This window comes from Papio anubis, chromosome 8 (assembly GCF_008728515.1).
Source record: "Papio anubis isolate 15944 chromosome 8, Panubis1.0, whole genome shotgun sequence".
In the NCBI taxonomy this organism is placed as follows: domain Eukaryota; kingdom Metazoa; phylum Chordata; class Mammalia; order Primates; family Cercopithecidae; genus Papio; species Papio anubis.
Genome location: NC_044983.1, coordinates 63,957,283 through 63,976,168, shown reverse-complemented (window position 1 = coordinate 63,976,168; position 18,886 = coordinate 63,957,283). Strand labels below are relative to the sequence as shown.

The 18,886-nt window shown below is 37.4% G+C and overlaps 1 protein-coding gene across 2 annotated transcripts in view; it reads right to left on the bottom strand.

Moving 5' to 3' along the window:
- Window positions 1–1,857: 1,857 nt before the first annotated feature.
- Window positions 1,858–18,886, bottom strand: part of PREX2 (phosphatidylinositol-3,4,5-trisphosphate dependent Rac exchange factor 2) — a 303,886-nt gene continuing 286,857 nt past the window's right edge. The window contains exon 40 of one of the 2 annotated variants that reach the window (XM_017962077.3): window positions 1,858–2,100. In XM_017962077.3, the coding sequence (XP_017817566.2) occupies window positions 2,070–2,100 (31 nt within the window). In that variant the 3' untranslated portion in view covers window positions 1,858–2,069. Of the gene's footprint in view, window positions 2,101–7,374; window positions 7,619–18,886 lie in introns of those variants that run through there. The other variant, XM_021942408.2, reaches the window with a different exon arrangement.

Genomic DNA, 18,886 nt, shown 5'->3' with positions numbered 1-18,886 from the left:
GTTCCGCTAGAGCAGAATTTGATGTCACTTGTTTGAGACAGGTGACTAAAAACCAGGGTTTAGAAAATAATTGTCTCTTGTTCATGGCCAAGATAAATCACAGTTCAATTCAAACCAATTTCTACTAATGAAATCTTTATTTATTTACTTATTTTTGTTCTCATTTTTCCATTCAGCCAGTAAACATGAACTATTTCACAGTTCAAACAGGCTAATAAATATAGGCAGAACTGGATGATGGCTTTCATAAATGAAGGAAGGCATGAATAAATAAATGTATAAAGTGGTCTCTTCTGAACCCCGCAGTTACACTTCGTAAGAATGAAAATCTAAAGTGGCCAGAGTTGCACTCTCCAACTGGTCTCAGGGGACCAGCGGCATTATTTTGAGACAAAGAAAACATTTTCTTGTCACTTCAGTTATGAGAGGAATCAAAACTTGCCTGTGATTCAGGGCCCACATTTATTCCACTACAGCAAACACGTATCTATCAAGGCACCATCTGCAGGCAACGTGACCATCCTGGGAAGTGGCCGTGCAACTGCAGGCAGCTGCCTCTGATCTCTGGCCTCAATCCCTTTGCTGGAGGACTTCCCTATGAAGCATAACATGTTTTTCATGGATTTAAAGCAGACTTTCAAGTCCAAAACCAAATGATTTTTAATAGACTTTTGTAAATGACATGGGAAATGGTTGCATCTGAGTGTGGTAGAAGGCTATAGAGGTTAGAAAGAAGTGGGAACGGAACTTATGGGGAAGAGAAATCTTTGGGGGTTTAAATGAGAGCAAAAGTCTTCAAAAGGGAAAAAGCCATAGGGAGAGATGGGAGGAAATACAGTAATGATGAGAAAATGAAAGTAAGATCCCCTCTGCTCACAACATGGAAATCGGCAACATTGTGTGGTATGTTAAAGTATTGGATGGATACTGCTGAAATCGATTAGAAACTGAATAGCTGCGTTTCTCAGGGGTCAGCGCCCTGGACATCAGAGCCCACTACAACACAGGTAGATAACAGGAAGGCTGCAAAAGTTTAATAGAAAGCTGATCCTCATTTTCAGGAACCCCAAATGATTGACAGGGCACCACAAAACTAAAATTGTTACCTCAAGGGAAAGGGGAAATAAAGAAAACACTACATGAACTTTGCTGAGTTGATATTAAATTGTATATTGTGTTGATGATTTTTCTTTCTAGATTTCTCTGCTCATGGCATTGATACCTGTGTATGGGGCATATGCAATACCTGGCCATAGTGTAACACTACAAAATCTTGGCTTTTGAACCCCAACCAGGAAGGAGGGCAGTTAGGCAAAGCATGTAAAAGACAAAATATTCCAGAGTTATTGAATGTGTCTTTAAGAATTATAAAAATAAATCAGATAAATCAGATAACCAGATAAATCAGAAATCTCTATATCCAACCAGTTGCCAATCTCCTCCAGTTCTGCTTTCAAGATGAATTTCCTTATTTTTTCTTATTTTTTCATTTCTATATTTACTTCCCCAAGTCAGGCTTTCATGCCTTCTGTCTTGAATTATTGCTTCTAACTAATGAAGCATGGCCTTACATTGAGCCTATACCTTATTGCCAAATGAATGTTTCTAAAGTTCTGATCTCATGTTCTCTTGCTCAAGACTTACTTTGTGTGTGCATTTCAATTGTGACAGAATAAAACTCAAATTATTTAGTGTCTACTTTTAAAACAGACCAATATGCCTATACACCATGCAGTTAATGTCCAATAAACATTTTTATTTAAAAGGAAGAAAAAATGAAAAAGCAACATGCCTTCCAGTCTGCTTGTAGCAAATGAACCTGCTAGGCTGAATTTGCTAGATTCAAACCAGCTTTGCTCATTGCCGTATTCCTGGTGCGCTGTTGTTAACCTTCATCGGACTTTGCATCTTCTTTGGTTTGCATTTCACCCTTTGGATTTGATTGTAGATTCTGCTTTTCTTAGTTCTGCCATCAGCATTTCCTAATAGAGCTCTTATAAATATTCTATTCTTTGGATTTGTCATTTTAGAGAGTCACTTTTTCTATTCTGTATTCATTTCTAAAGTTCTTACTGCATGAGGCTAGTTTTATAAGTGAAACTAAAAAAGAAAAAAAAACATAATGATTACAACAGAACCAATATAACTCAATTGACATAAAGAGTTACCATCTGTTAAATGCTCGCTATGCTGCTGGGCTAAGTGTTTTATACACTTTATGGTATTTTTTCCTTGCCAGCACCATTGGATTTCCAATATTCTTTCATTTCTCTGATGAAGAAAGTTAAGATCAGGCAGCTTAGTAAATGAAAGAGGAAAGATTCAAACTTTCTGAATGCAAAACCCATGCTCTTAACTAATCTTTATCTGTATTTGTCTGTATAATTATTTTCTAAGTCCAAACGTGGAAAAATGTTTTATAATTGTGGAATCATCTTGAGAAAAGAGGTTAAGTGAGGATGGTGCTTCATTGGTTTAAATGACCCCCCTCTGTAGTAATAAATGATTGTAAAGTTCCTGATATATTATTGAATGATTTTTATTGGGAAAAGTATTTCATGATTACTGTTTTATGGAGAAAATAATTCTTGGATTAAAACCAGGGTTTAGAAAATAATTGTTCTCCAAAAATCAACACTTTTGCAATCCTAGCTTTAGGGCCTGAAAAACAGATGTCTGAGATCTCCGAAGACTTCAAAATAACTAGTGCTGTAAAAGGCAGATGAAAAATGAAAATATATTGTATAAAGTTTTGTGTCTGGTATGAAAACGGTTGATAAGAATCAACTACTTTTGAATATGGATAGTCACAATATTAGCTTCAATGGACCTTAACACACCAACCTTGAGAGCTGATAGAAATTAGAATTTATTTTCATTATTAAGTTCCTAATTGACAGTATAAAAATGGAGACAGAGTAAGGCATCAAAGACAAATCAAGGTTTATGCAATAATATTTCATGTTTGCTAAGTTTCCCATATGAGTTTCCATTCACATTATTATATAACTAATAACAACAAAATTTGCACAGCCTAGGAAGGAAATACTGCCAGGTATTCCCTTTGTTTGCTAATGATCAAAGTAGAGGAAATGGGCTTTAATTGCATCTGGAAGGATTAAGTTAAAATGATCAAGAATAAGAGAAAAGAAGTCTACTAAATCAAATATAACGAAAATTTTCCATATTAGATAAAATATATTTAACTTTATATATGTAGTATATTTAAAATATTTCCATGGAAATGTTTTGAAACAGGTCATAATTTTGGTAATCATGATTCTTTTAGATAAAATTGAAAATTTTGAAGTTAGACATTCACTGCATTTGGTGGCCAAGGACATTTCTTGACCCAGATTCTCATTTCATTTTACTAAAATCTTCTCCTTTTTTCTGTGAGAACCCATCTTAAAGGTGGCAGACAGGGGATATGTGCCATCTATCTTACAAGATTAGAGGCCCTGGAAAATGTGACATCTCCTTTAAGTGGTTTGCTTTGAGCGCTTTCTCTTTCAGGTATTATCTTTAAAAGTAAAAATATAAAATACTAAATACATTTTTATTACTGTTGAAAACAGCTTCATGCAGCTGTAATTTGAATTGAAATAAAAAAGCTATAAATAGACCCCAAAATGGGGACAATAACTTCATTCTGATATTAAATTTTGGAGCTTTACCATCACATTTTCTCGCCTACCTTTACTTAGACTGTTTGAATAATACCTGAATAGATTACCACGCTAAATAACTAAATAATCTGGGAGAAAAGTCTACCATTGAGAAACAGAATTATGTACTCATCTTCTTGCAGTATGAAAGCCAAGGAAAAATCACTCTCTGAAAAGAAAACCTGTCCTATGTTCCCAGTCTGTTATGTGTATTATCAATGTCATGATGCCATTGTCCTCTAGAGGGTAACATTTGGTTGCTATTTGCATTGTTATTATTTAGCCTTTATACAGCACAGTCATCTTTTCTTAGTTTAAAAGGTCACTTGTGATCTGAGGTTTTTCCAGGTTTCCTTTTTTTATCTTTTGTTGAATTCAGTGAGACATTTGTTTGGTTTGCTGTAGTCTGAAAGATTCCATGCTGAGAGGGAAACTGAACACTAAGGATGCTTCAAGGATATACATCTTGTTGGCTTGCTGTTTTATATGTTGAAAATACGTGCTGGGTGCCATGACACATACCTGTAATTCCAGCACTTTGGGAGGCTGAAGTGGGCAGATCACTTGAGGCCAGGAGTTCAAGACCAGCCTGGCCAACATGGTGAAACCCCATCTCTACTAAAAATACAAAAATTAGCCAGTTGTGGTGGTTCACACCTGTAATTCCAGCTATTTGGGAGGCTGAGGCATGAAAATCCCTTGAACCCTGGAAGCACGGGTTGCAGTGAGCCGAGATCGCGCCACCGTACTCCAGCCTAGACAACAGAGTGAAAAAAAAAAAAAGAAAGAAAAGGAAATATGTATCTTCATCTATTCAGGACATGGCTTTCCCCTTTAGCGACTCACCACCAGCCTCTTCAGATTGCTGTTCTAAGGAGAGAGGAGAAACAGGTAGAATGTGTTCACCCTAGGTTTTGCGTTTGGCTGCAGGCAAGGGGATTTGCTTCTCTTGAGTAGTTACAATAGTTTGTTGCTGACATTCACACACTGTTTAATAACTAATCTTTAAAGGACATGCACCTAAGTGGCTTAAGTTCTCAATGTGAATGTAGTCATGATTGTATCAGTTCATACCACTCTTTGTCTTGCTGCCTTAATCACATCCAGTCATGCAATCGAAGGACTGGGTAATGTTTTAGGAATTCTCACCAAAAGTGACAGAGGTCTGGTCCCAGTATTATGGCTTTTCATGGCTACGCAGAATTCTAGTGCTCTGCGTGTGCAACAGATTGTAAGATGATTTATCTTCTCTTTCCACACGCCCCAAGCTCTCCCTTCACCACTGCCTGGTCCATTTGGCTTCCACTCTAGTTGCATGCTGAGAATGGCAGCTGATCCTGAATCCGCGCCCAGACAAACACATTCATTCCAGCTGATCCAGAGACTGCCAAACTGACCCCACTTAGTAGTTCTTAAATAAAGTGCCACTTCTTTATCCACAAACTTGTTTGTGTCTCCATAGACCTCTGAGTCACCCGTGACTCTTGCCTGGCCATGTCCACCTTACCACATGAGGCAGCTCCTCTTTTAAGACAGGAAGTCAGCTACAGGGCAGAGAACATTGTCTGGCTTCAGACATAACTCAGTGTTCCTGTCTGGATCAACTGAGAAATATTTTTACCTCCAAATTCTAATAAGAGTTTTCAAATCAGCTAATTAACACCAAGACCTCTATCCCTGTCATCCTTCACCACTGTCATTAGCTCAAACTTTGCAGTTTCTCTTCCATTTCTGCGTTGCCATTCTAGACTCTCGGTTCCCAAACCCATCTTTGTGCTTTTGAGTCTCTAGTCATTTATTTCCATTGTTCCCACCTTACCCTTTCAAGTCCTTCACTCCATATTCAGAAGATCTTTCCTTAAGTAGAACCCACCTCTTCCTCAAGATTCTGCTTCGCCTTACCTCTTCACCTCTACACATCTTCATCCTGGAAGCAAGTGCCTATATTTCTAACACTCTCCATTATTATTTCTAGACAATCTTCCTCTCCCTTCCCCAGGGGATTTTAGGCTGCTTATCACATCTGATTCTTGCATCCTCCCTGTTGCTGGGATTTGCTTAATTACTTTTTGGTTTCCAGTTGGAAGAAAATTGCCAGCATCCTTTGAAAATTCTCATATATGGCTTAAAGCTTTGATCCCTCCCCTATTCCCACCATCATCATGGATGACCTATCTATTCATGTAAGGATTCAGTAACATAACATCCTCAAAGCTACTTGCTGTTTGCCATTGTTTTCAGCCACGTACTCCTATGGTTTCACCCTAAATTTTGCCATCCCCAAGAAATTTCCCCTTCCGGACACTTTAAAGCTTAACATCCCACTTCTCAGTCATCTTCTCTGTTTATGCTTGTTTCTTATTCCTCTTCCTCTCTCCCCAACTCAATCTTCTCTCATTGAAACTGTCTGCTCCTGGATATCTCCTATTTCAACCACGATATCAGCAACTCTCTGCCTTCCATCCTTTTCTATTTAGCCTAGATCCCTTCTTGCAATTGCCATCAATTCGATTTTTCCTGTAAATCTTTAACCTTAAATGAAACCAACCATCAGACTTTTCTCATTAGATACTCCAACTGTTAAATCTTGCTAAAGAAACTCCCAACATAAAACGGATAGCCTTCTACCTCTGGGCTCTCATTATGCACTGAAAACATAATCAGAAGCTTCTTTGCCACATAAGTTCCATATATTAGTTTAAAAAAACAAACTCATTTTATTAAAAATTGGCTAAGCTTAAACAATTTGTTGTTGACATTCTATTTGTTGACTATAACAAGTACTGTTGGTAAGCCTTTTTAAAACCATAATTATATGCTTTTGTGTATTTAAAAATAAAGAGATAACATGCTATATCTGGCATAGTATCTCCTAGACAAGGGATGGTAAATACATTTCTTTTGCATGCCAATTTCAATTATTGGAAGGGTCAGTGACTCATTTTTACTGGCTACTTGTATTAGTCCATTTTCATGCTGCCAATAAAGACATACCTGAGACTGGGTAATTTATAAAGAAAAAACGGTTTAATGGACTCACAGTTCCACGTGGTTGGGAAGGCCTCACAATCATGGCAGAGGTGAAAGTCACTTCTTACATGGAAGTGGCAAAGAGAAAATGAGAACTAAGTGAACGGAGTTTTCCCTTATAAAACCATCAGATCTCATGAGACTTATTCACTACCACAAGAATAGTATGGGGAAAACTACCCCCATGATTCAATAAATTTCCACCAGGTCCCTCCCACAACACGTGGGAATTATGGGAGCTACAATTCAAGATGAGATTTGGGTGGGGACACAGCCAAACTATATCACTACTGGACATAGGGTGCAAAATTTGATTAATAATATTTAGATATAAAGGGTTAAGGAAGGCAGGTACTTCACTGCTTGGAATAGCTTTTTAAACAGTACCTGCTGACATGTATTCAACCTTTAGGTTGCAGTTTAAACAGAACTTCTTCAATGACTGCCCACCTCCAGGCTTGATTAGATATTCTTGCTGTATGCTCCCATGATAACTGTTAAACAGCCTTTCTTCTCCAATAGACTATAAACTCCTCTAAGAGATTAATAACTGCCCACCTTGGTATCCTATGCTTAGGAGAGTTTTGGCACCAAACAAGTGCTTCATATATATTTGCTGAGTAAATGAACAGTGTGGTCCCAACCTGCATGTCCACACCTGTTCTCTACATATTCTTCCTGTTCTAGCCAAACTAGGTCACTCTGTTCCCCTAAAGGCTCCACATTTCCCAACTTTCATAGTTGTAGATTTACCATAGGTTGAACTGCTCTCCTGGTACACAAACCCAACATACCTATTTTGAGGATGTATCTGCCAATGTTCATTTCCAATTCTACTCTTTCCAGGAGCGGTTCCTAATCTTCTCTTGCCATTTGGAACTCCTGAACATTTAGTCACTTCCTTGTAGGTATTGTTTGAACTGGAAGAAACCAGACATTTCGTTTGGTCCAACTCTAATTCCACATATGAAAAATCAGAGTCTCACAGCATGTAGGACCCTCCCCAAGCTGAGTCTACTCAGTTGAGGACCTGAGCTTAGAAATCATCTCCTGTGTTCTTTCCACTGCACAATGCCACCTTCCTAAAGTAGATGGTCCACCTTGCCACTGTTAGCCAAGAGTTCTAATTCATCTGATGAATGCATGAGTATCTAATAAGTGTAAGTGATCACAGTAGGGATTCTCACAATTTAAAAAAATGCTTTCCAACTTTCAGGAAACAATTACTTATGCTACCTCAATATAATTTTTTGGTAAATTGAGATATTCATATGTCAGCATCTCATTTTGTATATCAGAATTTTTCACAATAAAATGCATCTGTATTAGTAGTATAACATTTGAAGAGCATATCTTACATTCATGCAAGCTGAATATATTCACCCAGATTCTAGATTTTCTTTTTTAGAAAAGTACTTTAAAGCCAAATACATCATAGTGATATTAATCTCCAAAGAGAAGCTTTTATGAGCCCTTCATCTAGAATCTAGAATTGCACTTATTTTCTAAACTAAACTACAGCTTTCAGCTTTTATGGTTGAAACATTTACCAAAGGTTGAAGAGGCGCTTGTGCTGCAGTAGATTTTGTTCATGACCTCCGCAGTACACTGCTCATTCCCATTGCCATCCTGCTTGATGATCTTTTGATTTAACCTATTAACATGTGTTGTGGTCCCCATGCCCATTATTAGTAACGACTGATTTGGAGCCTTTCATAAAAGAGAATATAGTAACAATAGTCAATGTAGCATTGATCTAGCAAAGCCCTGTTTTTGTTTTTGTTTTTTTTAATTTATTTTATTTATTTATTTTTTTAAATTTCTGGCCATCTTAGCATACACCCTGTCTATTCTTCCTTATTAACTCTATTTAGCAGAATCATACTCATCTTTCAAGGCCCAGCAAAGTTCATGGCCAGCTCAAGAGTTCTTACATCTGTCAGCAATGATTACTCCATTTGCTGGATCCTAGAGACAGATAGACCTTTGGATCAAGAGCAGCATGAATACACATAAATATTTGGAGACTGGTGGAATCTGCTTTTGCTGCTACCTAGTTTGCTGAAATAGTAAGTGGAAAAATACAAGAAACTCTGCTAATGCTATATAACCGGTATTCCAAGATGAGAATGGTTGATAATCTGGAAATTTCTAATAATTATGAAGTTGGCAACTAGCTGATATTAGATAAAAGTTTGAGCTAAGAAAACGTAAAAACTGAATTTTGTAAAAAAACTTTGGATACACAAGCAGGCTAACCCAAGCATAAAATAACACAAGGACAAGGGTTATTTTCTCAGAAGTTGACAGAAATGAAATTATCGTGGAAAAAGGGAAAGGAGATATATCAGAGAAAATTAGCATGTATTAAATGCTACTGTGTGTAAGGAATTATGTTAAGTACTTTATGTCATTTTATTTAATTCATACAACCATAGGTGAAAGAGGGTAACTTTGCCGGAGTATCTGACTAGCTGTCATTCGTGCCAACTATTTTTGTATAGATATGTATGTTTATTGTTTCCACTACTCCCCACTGGCTGCATGAAGATGCAAAATGCACTACTTTTCTAGAAAACCAACAGAGACTATGTGGGAATTGGAGTGATGGGCAGGGCTTTTGCTATATGTCTGAACAGGTAGAGCAGTCACAACATAAGATTGTTACCCTGATGAAGAAGAATTGTTGGAATAATTTCGCAAGTTTTTCGTTTAATATTGATAGTAATAGTAACTAGCCTTTAATATTGCTTTATAATACCAACACTATTATTAAGCCAGTGTAAGCATAAAAGTAAATCAAAAATTAGTTCTAATAGTAAATATAAACTTCTGGAATTAAAAGCTATTATGTGAAATACCAAGTAAGGCTATGCAGAACGTATAGTTTTATTTGATGTGATTACAACTCCAAAAACCCAGAAAATTTTATATGAAATAGTGGTTTAGGATAAATGGACACTGAGCAAATGTTAGAAGTATGTGGATGTCAGAGCCTTTAACAGGTTATTAAATTCATCTTCTTGTTTGGAGGAAGAACTTATTTAAATGTATTCCAATAAACTTTTCTCTGGGTTCTTCAGATTCTCTAGAAAAAAAAGAAAGAAAGAAAATGAAAGAAGAAAAGAAAGAAAGAAAAAAAGAAAGAAAGGAAAGAAAGAAGAAAGGAAAGAAAGAGAAGAAAGAAGAAAGAAAAGAAAGAAAGAAACAAAGAAACAAAGAAAGAAGAGAAAGAAGGAGAAAGACAGAAAGAAAGAGAGAAAGAGAAAGACAGAAAGAAAGAAAGAAAGAAAGAAAGAAAGAAAGAAAGAAAGAAAGAAAGAAAGAAAGAAAGAAAGAAAAGAAAGAAAGAAATAAGGAAGGAAGGAAGGAAGGAAGGAAGGAAGGAAGGAAGGAAGGAAGGAAGGAAGGAAAGGTTTCCTTAGCAAAGCATTGATATACTTGATAAAGACTTAGAAATGGAAAATTTTATACCATTTGGGCAAGAATTCGCTTTTTAGGGCTGTTTCCAATCCCCATAATATTTTATCACTTGCTATGCATCTTTAGCACTTTGTAATCCTCTGCCATTTGGAGGCTAAACCATGCAGAACCGCACAGATTGCAGAACCCAGCAGCTCAGAGAGCTTGCTAAGCCCAGTGTATTGTGCCGTTGGCCCTTGCTGGCTCTATACACCCTACCCCTTCCAGCAGCAGGAAGTGACGATGTTGCCTCTGCCCAGTGCTAGAACCAGTCTGGTTGCAGATGAGCAGGGGACCACAGTATCATGTATTGCCCCAAGACGTGTCTTCACGCTGGCTAATCTGGTTCCTAGCCCCAGTTCACTAAGTCTAGAATTGTATGTTTCCTATGGCCTCTGTAACAAATTATCACAAACTTGGTGGCCTAAAACAACAGAAATTTACTCTCTCAGAGTTCTGGAGGACAGAAGTCCAAAATCAAAGTGTTAGCAGGGACTCACTTCCTCAGAAGTCTCTAGGGGAGAATCTTTCTTTGTCTCTTCCAGTCTCCAGTGGCTGCAAGCATTCATTCCTTGACTAGCGGTTACAAAACTCTGATCTCTGCCTCTTTATTCCAGATTTATTGAGGTGTAGTTGACAAAAGTTGTATATATTTAAGGTAGAAAGCATGATGTTTTAATACCTGTATACATTGTGAAGTGATTACCATAATCAAGCCAATTAACATATTCATGACCTCATATGCCTGTTTTTTTTTAAATGGTAAGAACACTTAAAATCTACTAACTTGGCACATTTCATTTATACAATACACTGTTACTAACTACAGTTACCATGTTGTACATTAAATTTTCAGAACTTACTTATGACTGCAACTTTGTACCCTTTGACAAAAGCCCATTTTCCCCATCCCCTTCCCACAGCCCCTGGCAACCATCCTTCTATTCTCTGTTTCTGAATTTGATTTCTTTAGATTCCACATACAAGTGAGAATCTGCAGTATTTGTCTGTGACTGATTTGTTTCACTTAGCATAAAATCTTCCAGGTTTGGTCATGTTGTCTGTCTTCACATGGCCTCCTCTATGTCTGAAATCTCTAGCCTCTCACTTACGAGGGCATCTGTCATTGGATTTATGTTCCATCCAGATAATCCAGGACAGTCTCATCTCAAAATCTTGAACTTAATTACATCTTCGAAGATCCTTTTCCAAGGTAATATTCATAGCTTCCAGGTGTTAGTGCAAGGACATATCTTTTGGGGGCTACTGTTCAACCCGCCGTAAGGATATTGTTTGAGTTATGATTTCTTATGCCTAGAACTTGTTCCACTTACCTTCAGAGTTTGGTTAATACTTTTGGGACTTCATCTCTGATACCACCTATCCTAACCACAAGTTTTCCTCCAACTGTAAGATAGGGTGGCATTGTTGCAGGGGTTTTGAAAGCAGAAGGCCTAGATTCAAATAAAAATTTTACCACTTCATTCATTTATTTATTCATTCATTCATACATACATATTTACCCCTACTTATTGCCAGGCACTGTCCTAGGCATCGACAATAGAGCATTATAGAAACAGGCCAAGTCTGTCTTCTTAAAGGTAACATTTGAAGGAAGGAGGGGACAGGCAATAAATAAATATAGTATATAATATGATTTCAGGTACTGACAAGGTAAGAGGTACACAGATATCACAACATAAGGGACACAGAGAGCCATGGCTGGGGATGGAGTTGAAAAGGAGGGCTTCTCCTAGGTGGTAATGTTTGAGCAGACTTGAGCAAAGTGTCAGACTAAACCACGAGAATATCTGGGGAAGCACCTAACTGGAAGAGGAAAGAGTATAAATGCCTTGGGACAAGAAAGACCTTAATGAGTTTGGTGCATTTGACAGTAGGCAAGAAGACCAGTTAGAACACCCATGTTCATAACAGCATTATTTGTAATGGCCAAAATGTAGAAGCAACCCAAATGTGCATCAACAGATGAGTGGATGCACAAAACATGGTGTTATGCATACAGTGGACTATTATTCGGCCTTAAAAAGGAAAGAAAATCTGACCCATGCTCAACATGGATGAACCTTGAGGTCACTGTGCTAAATGAAATAAGCTAACCACAAAAAGTCAAGTACTGTGTGATTCCATTTATATGATGTAACTGGAGTGATAGGGGCTAAGAGGAGGGAGCAAAAGGGAGTTGTTTAATGAGTATGTAGTGTTAGTTTTGTGAGATGAAAAGAGTTCTGAAGATTGGTTACACAATAGTGTGAACGTACTTAACACCACTGAACTGTACATTTAAAAACAGTTATAATGGTAAATTTTATGGTGTGTATATTTTACCACAACTAAAAATTTTGAAAAACACAGTTGTTAAATCTCTGCAAGCCTCAGTTTCTCTATTGTAGAATGAAGATAGCAATAGTAAATAGATCATACGTTTGCTGTAAGAAGGAACAGCGCCATCCAAGTAAGACGTATCCACATGGTTTGTAAAAACTGCTCCTCACAAGGTAACTGTTCTATGATCACCATTGCTGTTGTTGTTCCTGCTGCTGTATTCATCAGCAGTTCTCTAGGACACTGTCTCTTTACTCTGCTTTATATTGTTTAAAGCGCTAATCAGCTGGGTGCAGTGCCTCATGCCTGTAATCCCAGCACTTTGGGAGGCTGAGGCGGGTGGATCACCTGAGGTCAGGAGTTCAAGACCAGCCTGGCCAACATAATGAAGCCCTGTCTCTACTAAAAATACTGGGGGTGATGGTGCATGCCTGTAATCCCAGCTACTCAGGAGGCTGAGGCAGGAGAATCACTTGAACCCGGAAGGCAAAGGTTGTACTGAGCTGAAATTGCGCCATTGTACTCCAGCCTGTGCAACAAGAGCAAAGCTCCATCTTAAAAATAAATAAATAAATAAATAAATAAATAAGCAAATAAATAAAGCGCTAATCTTCTATGAAGTTATTTCATATACCATGAAGTTTATTATTTCATTTGCTATCTCCCTCATAAGAACAATAATTCCTGTTTTAATTTATCACAGTGGCCCCAGAGCTGAGAAGAGTGCTGGCACACAGTAGGTGCTAATATGCCAATACATGCCATTTGAATAAATCATTTCTATTATTGTTATTGTTAGTATTATATGAGAGTTGGGTATATCCCAGTACAATGAGTTAAGGACTCTGAAGTACAAGAGATGATGCTGGTGAACCCTGATGACCCCTATGGAAGTTTCTTCAAGCAGTTGAAAATAAGAGTCTTTCCCTAGGATGGTCACAAAATAGCTTCAGAGGTGATCTGATTATCCAGCGTAATTTTAGTGTCATATTCTCAGATATTCTTAGAAGAAATTTACTCCTGCTCCCTTTTGCCCACCTATCTGTGTTTTAAAATAGATTTCATTATTATTTGGGTATGGTGAGGACAAGAGATCAGGAAACAATTGCCATGAAAAGATGTTTGTTATGTACTCGCAGATCCCAAGAGAAAGGGGCATGCTACACCATGAAGGGCCCCATAAGCAAGCACCAGGTCAGGCAGGAGGCAAAGGGAGAGGAGGGAAATGTGGACAGGAAGCTTGATTGTGGTTTCCATGGAGGGGAAATGGTGAGGCATGGTAAGCAGGCTTAAGATTAGCAAATTTTTCCAGAGCAATCGGGCAAGAGAAAGAAATGAAGAGCATCCAAATTGGAAAACAGGAAGTCAAACTATCACTGTTTGCCTATGATATGATTGTATAGCTAGAAAACCCTAAAGACTCATCCAAAAGGCTCCTAGATTTGATGAACAAATTTAGTAAAGACTCAGGTTACAAAATCAACATACACAAATCAGTAGCACTGTCATACACCAACAAAGACTAATCTGAGAATCAAATCAAGAACTCAATCCCTTTTACATCAGCTGCAAATAAAATAAAAAACCTAGTAATATACTTAACCAAGGAGGCAAAAGATGTCTACAAGGAAAACTACAAAACACTACTGAAAGAATTAATAAGTGACACAAAAAAATGAAAACATGTCCCATGCTTATGGATGGGAAGAATCAATATTGTGAAAATGACCATACTACCCAAGAAATCTATAGATTCAGTGCAATTCCCATAAAAATACCATCATCATTTTTCATAGAACTAGAAAAAAATCCTAAAATTCATATAGAACCAAAAAAGAGCCCACATACCCAAAGCAATTCTAAGAAAAAAGAACAAATCTGGAGGCATCACATTACTGGACTTCAAATTATACTACAAGACTATAGTAACCAAAACAGCATGGTACTGGTATAAAAATATACACTTAGACAATTGGAACAGAAAAGAGAACACACAAATATTAATATCACAAAAGCTAAATACTTACAGTCAATTGATCTTCAAGAAAGTATACAAAAACATGAATTGGGGAAAGGACACCCTATTCAATAAATGGTGCTGGGAAAACTGGCAAGCCACATGTAGGAGAATGAAACTGGATACCCTTTTCTCACCTTATGCAAAAGTCAGCTCAAGGTGGATTGTAGACTTAGACCTATGACCTGCAAACGATAAAAAATTCTAGAAGATAACACTGGAGAAACTCTTCTGGACATTGACTTAGGCAAAGACATCATGATTAAGACCCCAAAAGCAAATGCATCAAAAACAAAAATAAATAAATGGGACTTACTTAAACTAAAAAGCTTCTGCACAGCAAAAGAAATAATCAGCAGAGTAAAGAGAGAACCCACAGAGTGGGAGAAAATATTCACAAACTATGCATCTGACAACGGACTAGTAGCCAGAATCTACAAGGAGTGCAAATGAGCAAGAAAAAAATAATCCCATCAAAAAGTGGGCAAAGGGCATAAATAATCATTTCTTAAAAGAAGATATACAAATGACCAGTAAACGTATCAAAAAATGTTCAAAATCACTAATCATCAGGGAAACGCAAATTAAAACCACAATGAGATATCAAGATATCACTTTACTCCTGCAAGAATGGCCATAATTAAAAAGTCAAAAAACGATAGATGTTGGTGTGGATCTGGTGCAAAGGTAACATTTTACACTGCTAGGGGGAATTTAAATTAGTACAACCACTATGCAAAACAGTATGGAGTTTCCTTAAAGAACTAAAAAGATCTAAGCTATCGCACTACTGGGAATCTACCCAAAGGAAAAGGAGTCATTATATGAAAAAGGCACATGCACACACATGTTTATAGCAGCACAATTTGCAATGGCAAGAATATGAAAACAGCCTAAGAGTCCACCAAATAATGAGTAGATAAAAGAAAATGTGGTATATATACACCATGGAATACTACTTAGCCATAAAAAGGGGAAAAAAATGTCTTCTTCAGTAACTTGGATGAAACTGGAGGCCATTATTCTAAGTAACTCAGAAATGGAAAACCAAATACTGTATGTTCTCACTTTTAAGTGGGAGCTAAGCTATGAAGATGCAACAATATACTGAATGATATAATGGACTGTGGGTTGTGAGGTGGGGGTGATTGGGAAGGGGGTGATGGATAAAAGACAACATATTGAGTATAGTGTACACTGCTCGGGTGACAGGTGCACTAAAATCTCAGAATTCACTACTAAAGAACTCATTCAATAGTTTTATATACCCCCAAAACTATTAAAATAAAAAATAAATAATTTTTCTAAAAAGATTAGCCAGTTTGAATAATTTCAGTGGGCTCTGGAGCAGAGGGACTGCCCCCTGTCATCTGGCAGGTGGCCCTGCAGTGAGTAGGGCATCTGAACAGTGGCCTGGAGTGTGAGAGCCCAATAGAGGAGGTAGCCAGGAGTGTGGGCTCTGGATTGGTTGATTTCCACATGAAAATCACACTTGGGGGTGAGCTGTTTACTATTTCTATGGATGAGGTAGCCCTGGGAGTCCCTCCAAGATCAGCAATGGCCAGATGTAAAAGCATCAGAATACACAAAATAAAAGCCATGGTTAATACAACTCCCCCAGGCTCCACCACACTGCCAGAATCAGAAACATTTCTTTTACCACTCATAGAATTGGTCCTGTCTTTTATGGAGAAAATACATCTCCTAGCTACTGCCTTTTATAAAGAAAATACATCTCCTTGCTAATACCACCTCCTTCCTCACTGGCATACCGTTTTCCACTGTCTCCATATTTAACATAATGATAATTATGATTTTGTAAAGAGAGATGTGATTCAACTGTGATATTTCAGAAAATGCCACTCCCATGAGCATTGGCAGGTGTTACAATCAAGGCTCTGTTTTTTAAGTTTTCTCAAAGAATTGTCTTTTCCCAATGTATTCCCACTGATGCATGTCCATAACAGATATTTCAGATCATTTTTCACTCTGCCTCTTCTCTAAAGGCAAAGTTGGCATCACTTGTGATCCAGGGCAGTCTGCTGCCCTGGACTTGGTCATCCAATAACTGCCTGGTATATGTCACCAACTTGTATGAAATGCTCCTGAGTAAAATGAAACTTAATCACAGTCCTTTCCCTTTTCCCTCTGGTTGAGGACTAAAATAACAGTGGGTTAAAATCATGCTTGAAATGTATGCTTCAAAAGATGCTTGAAATGTATCCTAGAAGCTCCAGAAAAGCCATAGGCAATGCCTCTTGCTTGTCTTTGCTGATTTATAGTGTCAGATGTGCAAACACTGAGTAATGGCTTTTGATCATCTCCTTTTACTCAGAATGGCACAAGACATATCTTTTAAGACTCCAGCTTTAAAGCTGAAGTTCAAAGCCACTGATATTTATTTTTTAATTTATGCAGCAATTACTATCCTGTTAATAATGATCTAGTTAACAAGTTCTTCTACCTCTCTGAATTTTAACTTTATCCCAAAAGGAATAGTCAGAATATAAGTTCTGAATTACACACTCCATTCATTGCTTAAATCTGAATTCAAAATAATATGCCAAAGACTTTTACTCTACTTATTTTTTAAGAATACTTTTATTATATGTACAATAGTGTGTGCAATTTAAATACACAAACCTGCATCATTTCAATCATCTGCTTTTCTTTCTCATTTATTTATTTATTGAGACGGAGTCTTGCTCTGTTGTCCAGACTGAAGTGCAATGGCACAATCTTGGCTCACTGCAACCTCTGCCTCCTGGGTTCAAGCAATTCTCCTTCCTCAGCCTCCTGAGTAGAGGGGATTACAGGCATGCGCCATCATGCCCAGCTAATTTTTTTGTTTGTTTGTTTTTGTATTTTTAGAAGAGATGGGGTTTCGCCATGTTGGCCAGGCTGGTCTTGAACTCCTGACCTCAGGTGATCCACCCGCCTCGGTCTCCCAAAGTGCTGGGATTATAGTCATGAGCCAAAGTGCCTGGCCTGCTTTTCTATTCTTGAAGGATGCCTGATATAAAACATGAAGCTCATGTTTGGATTGTCACTCTGCCAAATATGCATTGAAACTGTTAAACCCATTTTCCCACAAAATAATGGCCTCTACCAATGGCCTCTATTATATGCAAATCTATAGTTGTGTAATACATCTCCAAGGACCAAAGTCAAATACCACCGGGCAGGAAAAGAAATCTAAGACATAAATATTTACACAGCTTTATCATGAAAAGCATTTTAGGTAAAATAGTGACATGAAAAAAAATCTAAGCATTTTCATTCTTAACCGAGAAATCAATCTTTATTGATCCCTATCTGTAAGGTAAAAGAAAAAATAATCCTTTACACTACCTTCTACTCAGACTACAGCTCCAGTTCTCTCCTTTTCAGACACCTTTATAAGAAAAGTGATCTACAGTTGCTTTGCCTTCCTCTTCTCCAGCTCAATTTATAACCTACTGTAACCTGGCCTCTGGACCAAGTGTCTTGTGTAAAGATAACAACTTTCCTCTTTGAGTTTTTAAAGATGAGAAAATTTACAGAAGAGAAAATACACTGATTAGCATGTCAATGCAAGATAAAGGAGGTAATTAAGATTGGCACATAAATACACTGGTGCTACTCTCTTGGCCATCTGTTGTTTATGCCTGCTCAGAATCCAATCCTGCTTCTGGTAATACCACCCTGATTTTCTTCGAGAAACTTCTGACAGCCTCAATGTTAATCGGGAGATAGTGTAATCCAGGTCTGGCCAATGAGATACAGCTTGGCTCCAGTGATTGCTTAACAGAACAATCACATGACTCAAGTCAGACCAATTAAATCAATGCAGAGATTTTGCCACAACTCTTGGGACATTCTCTTTCATGTTGGTGTATGAAACCTAAGTTTAGTGATGCTGGTGATCAATTTGTTACAAAAACAGAAGGTAGGAAAGTCAAGAGATAAAAAATGTCTAGTGACATCATTTTAACCAAAGGAGTTGGTCTTGCCCAGGAGATCCACCTACAGCATCCTATAGCTTTGTTACATACTTTTTACCTTTTGTTTTGGTTGTTAAAGCCAGTCAGACTTTGGTTTCCAGCTATCATTTGTACTGAAAGAACTGGATGAACAGAGATATCATCCAGTGTTGAGCAATAGACACTCTAGTGGGATTGTTAACTATTTTTTTTAAAGTTTTTAATCTTACAAAATGTAAAACTTTTGCATCTAAAAATTAGAGAAAATTTAAAAAAAAAAAGCAATTCAAAGGCCAAATGTCTGTTTTACTTCGCCGTCTACTAACAATCACTGCATCATTATATAATTTTATGTTATATGAATTTCATCTCAATAAAAAAGGGAAAAAGCTTATCCTAACTTT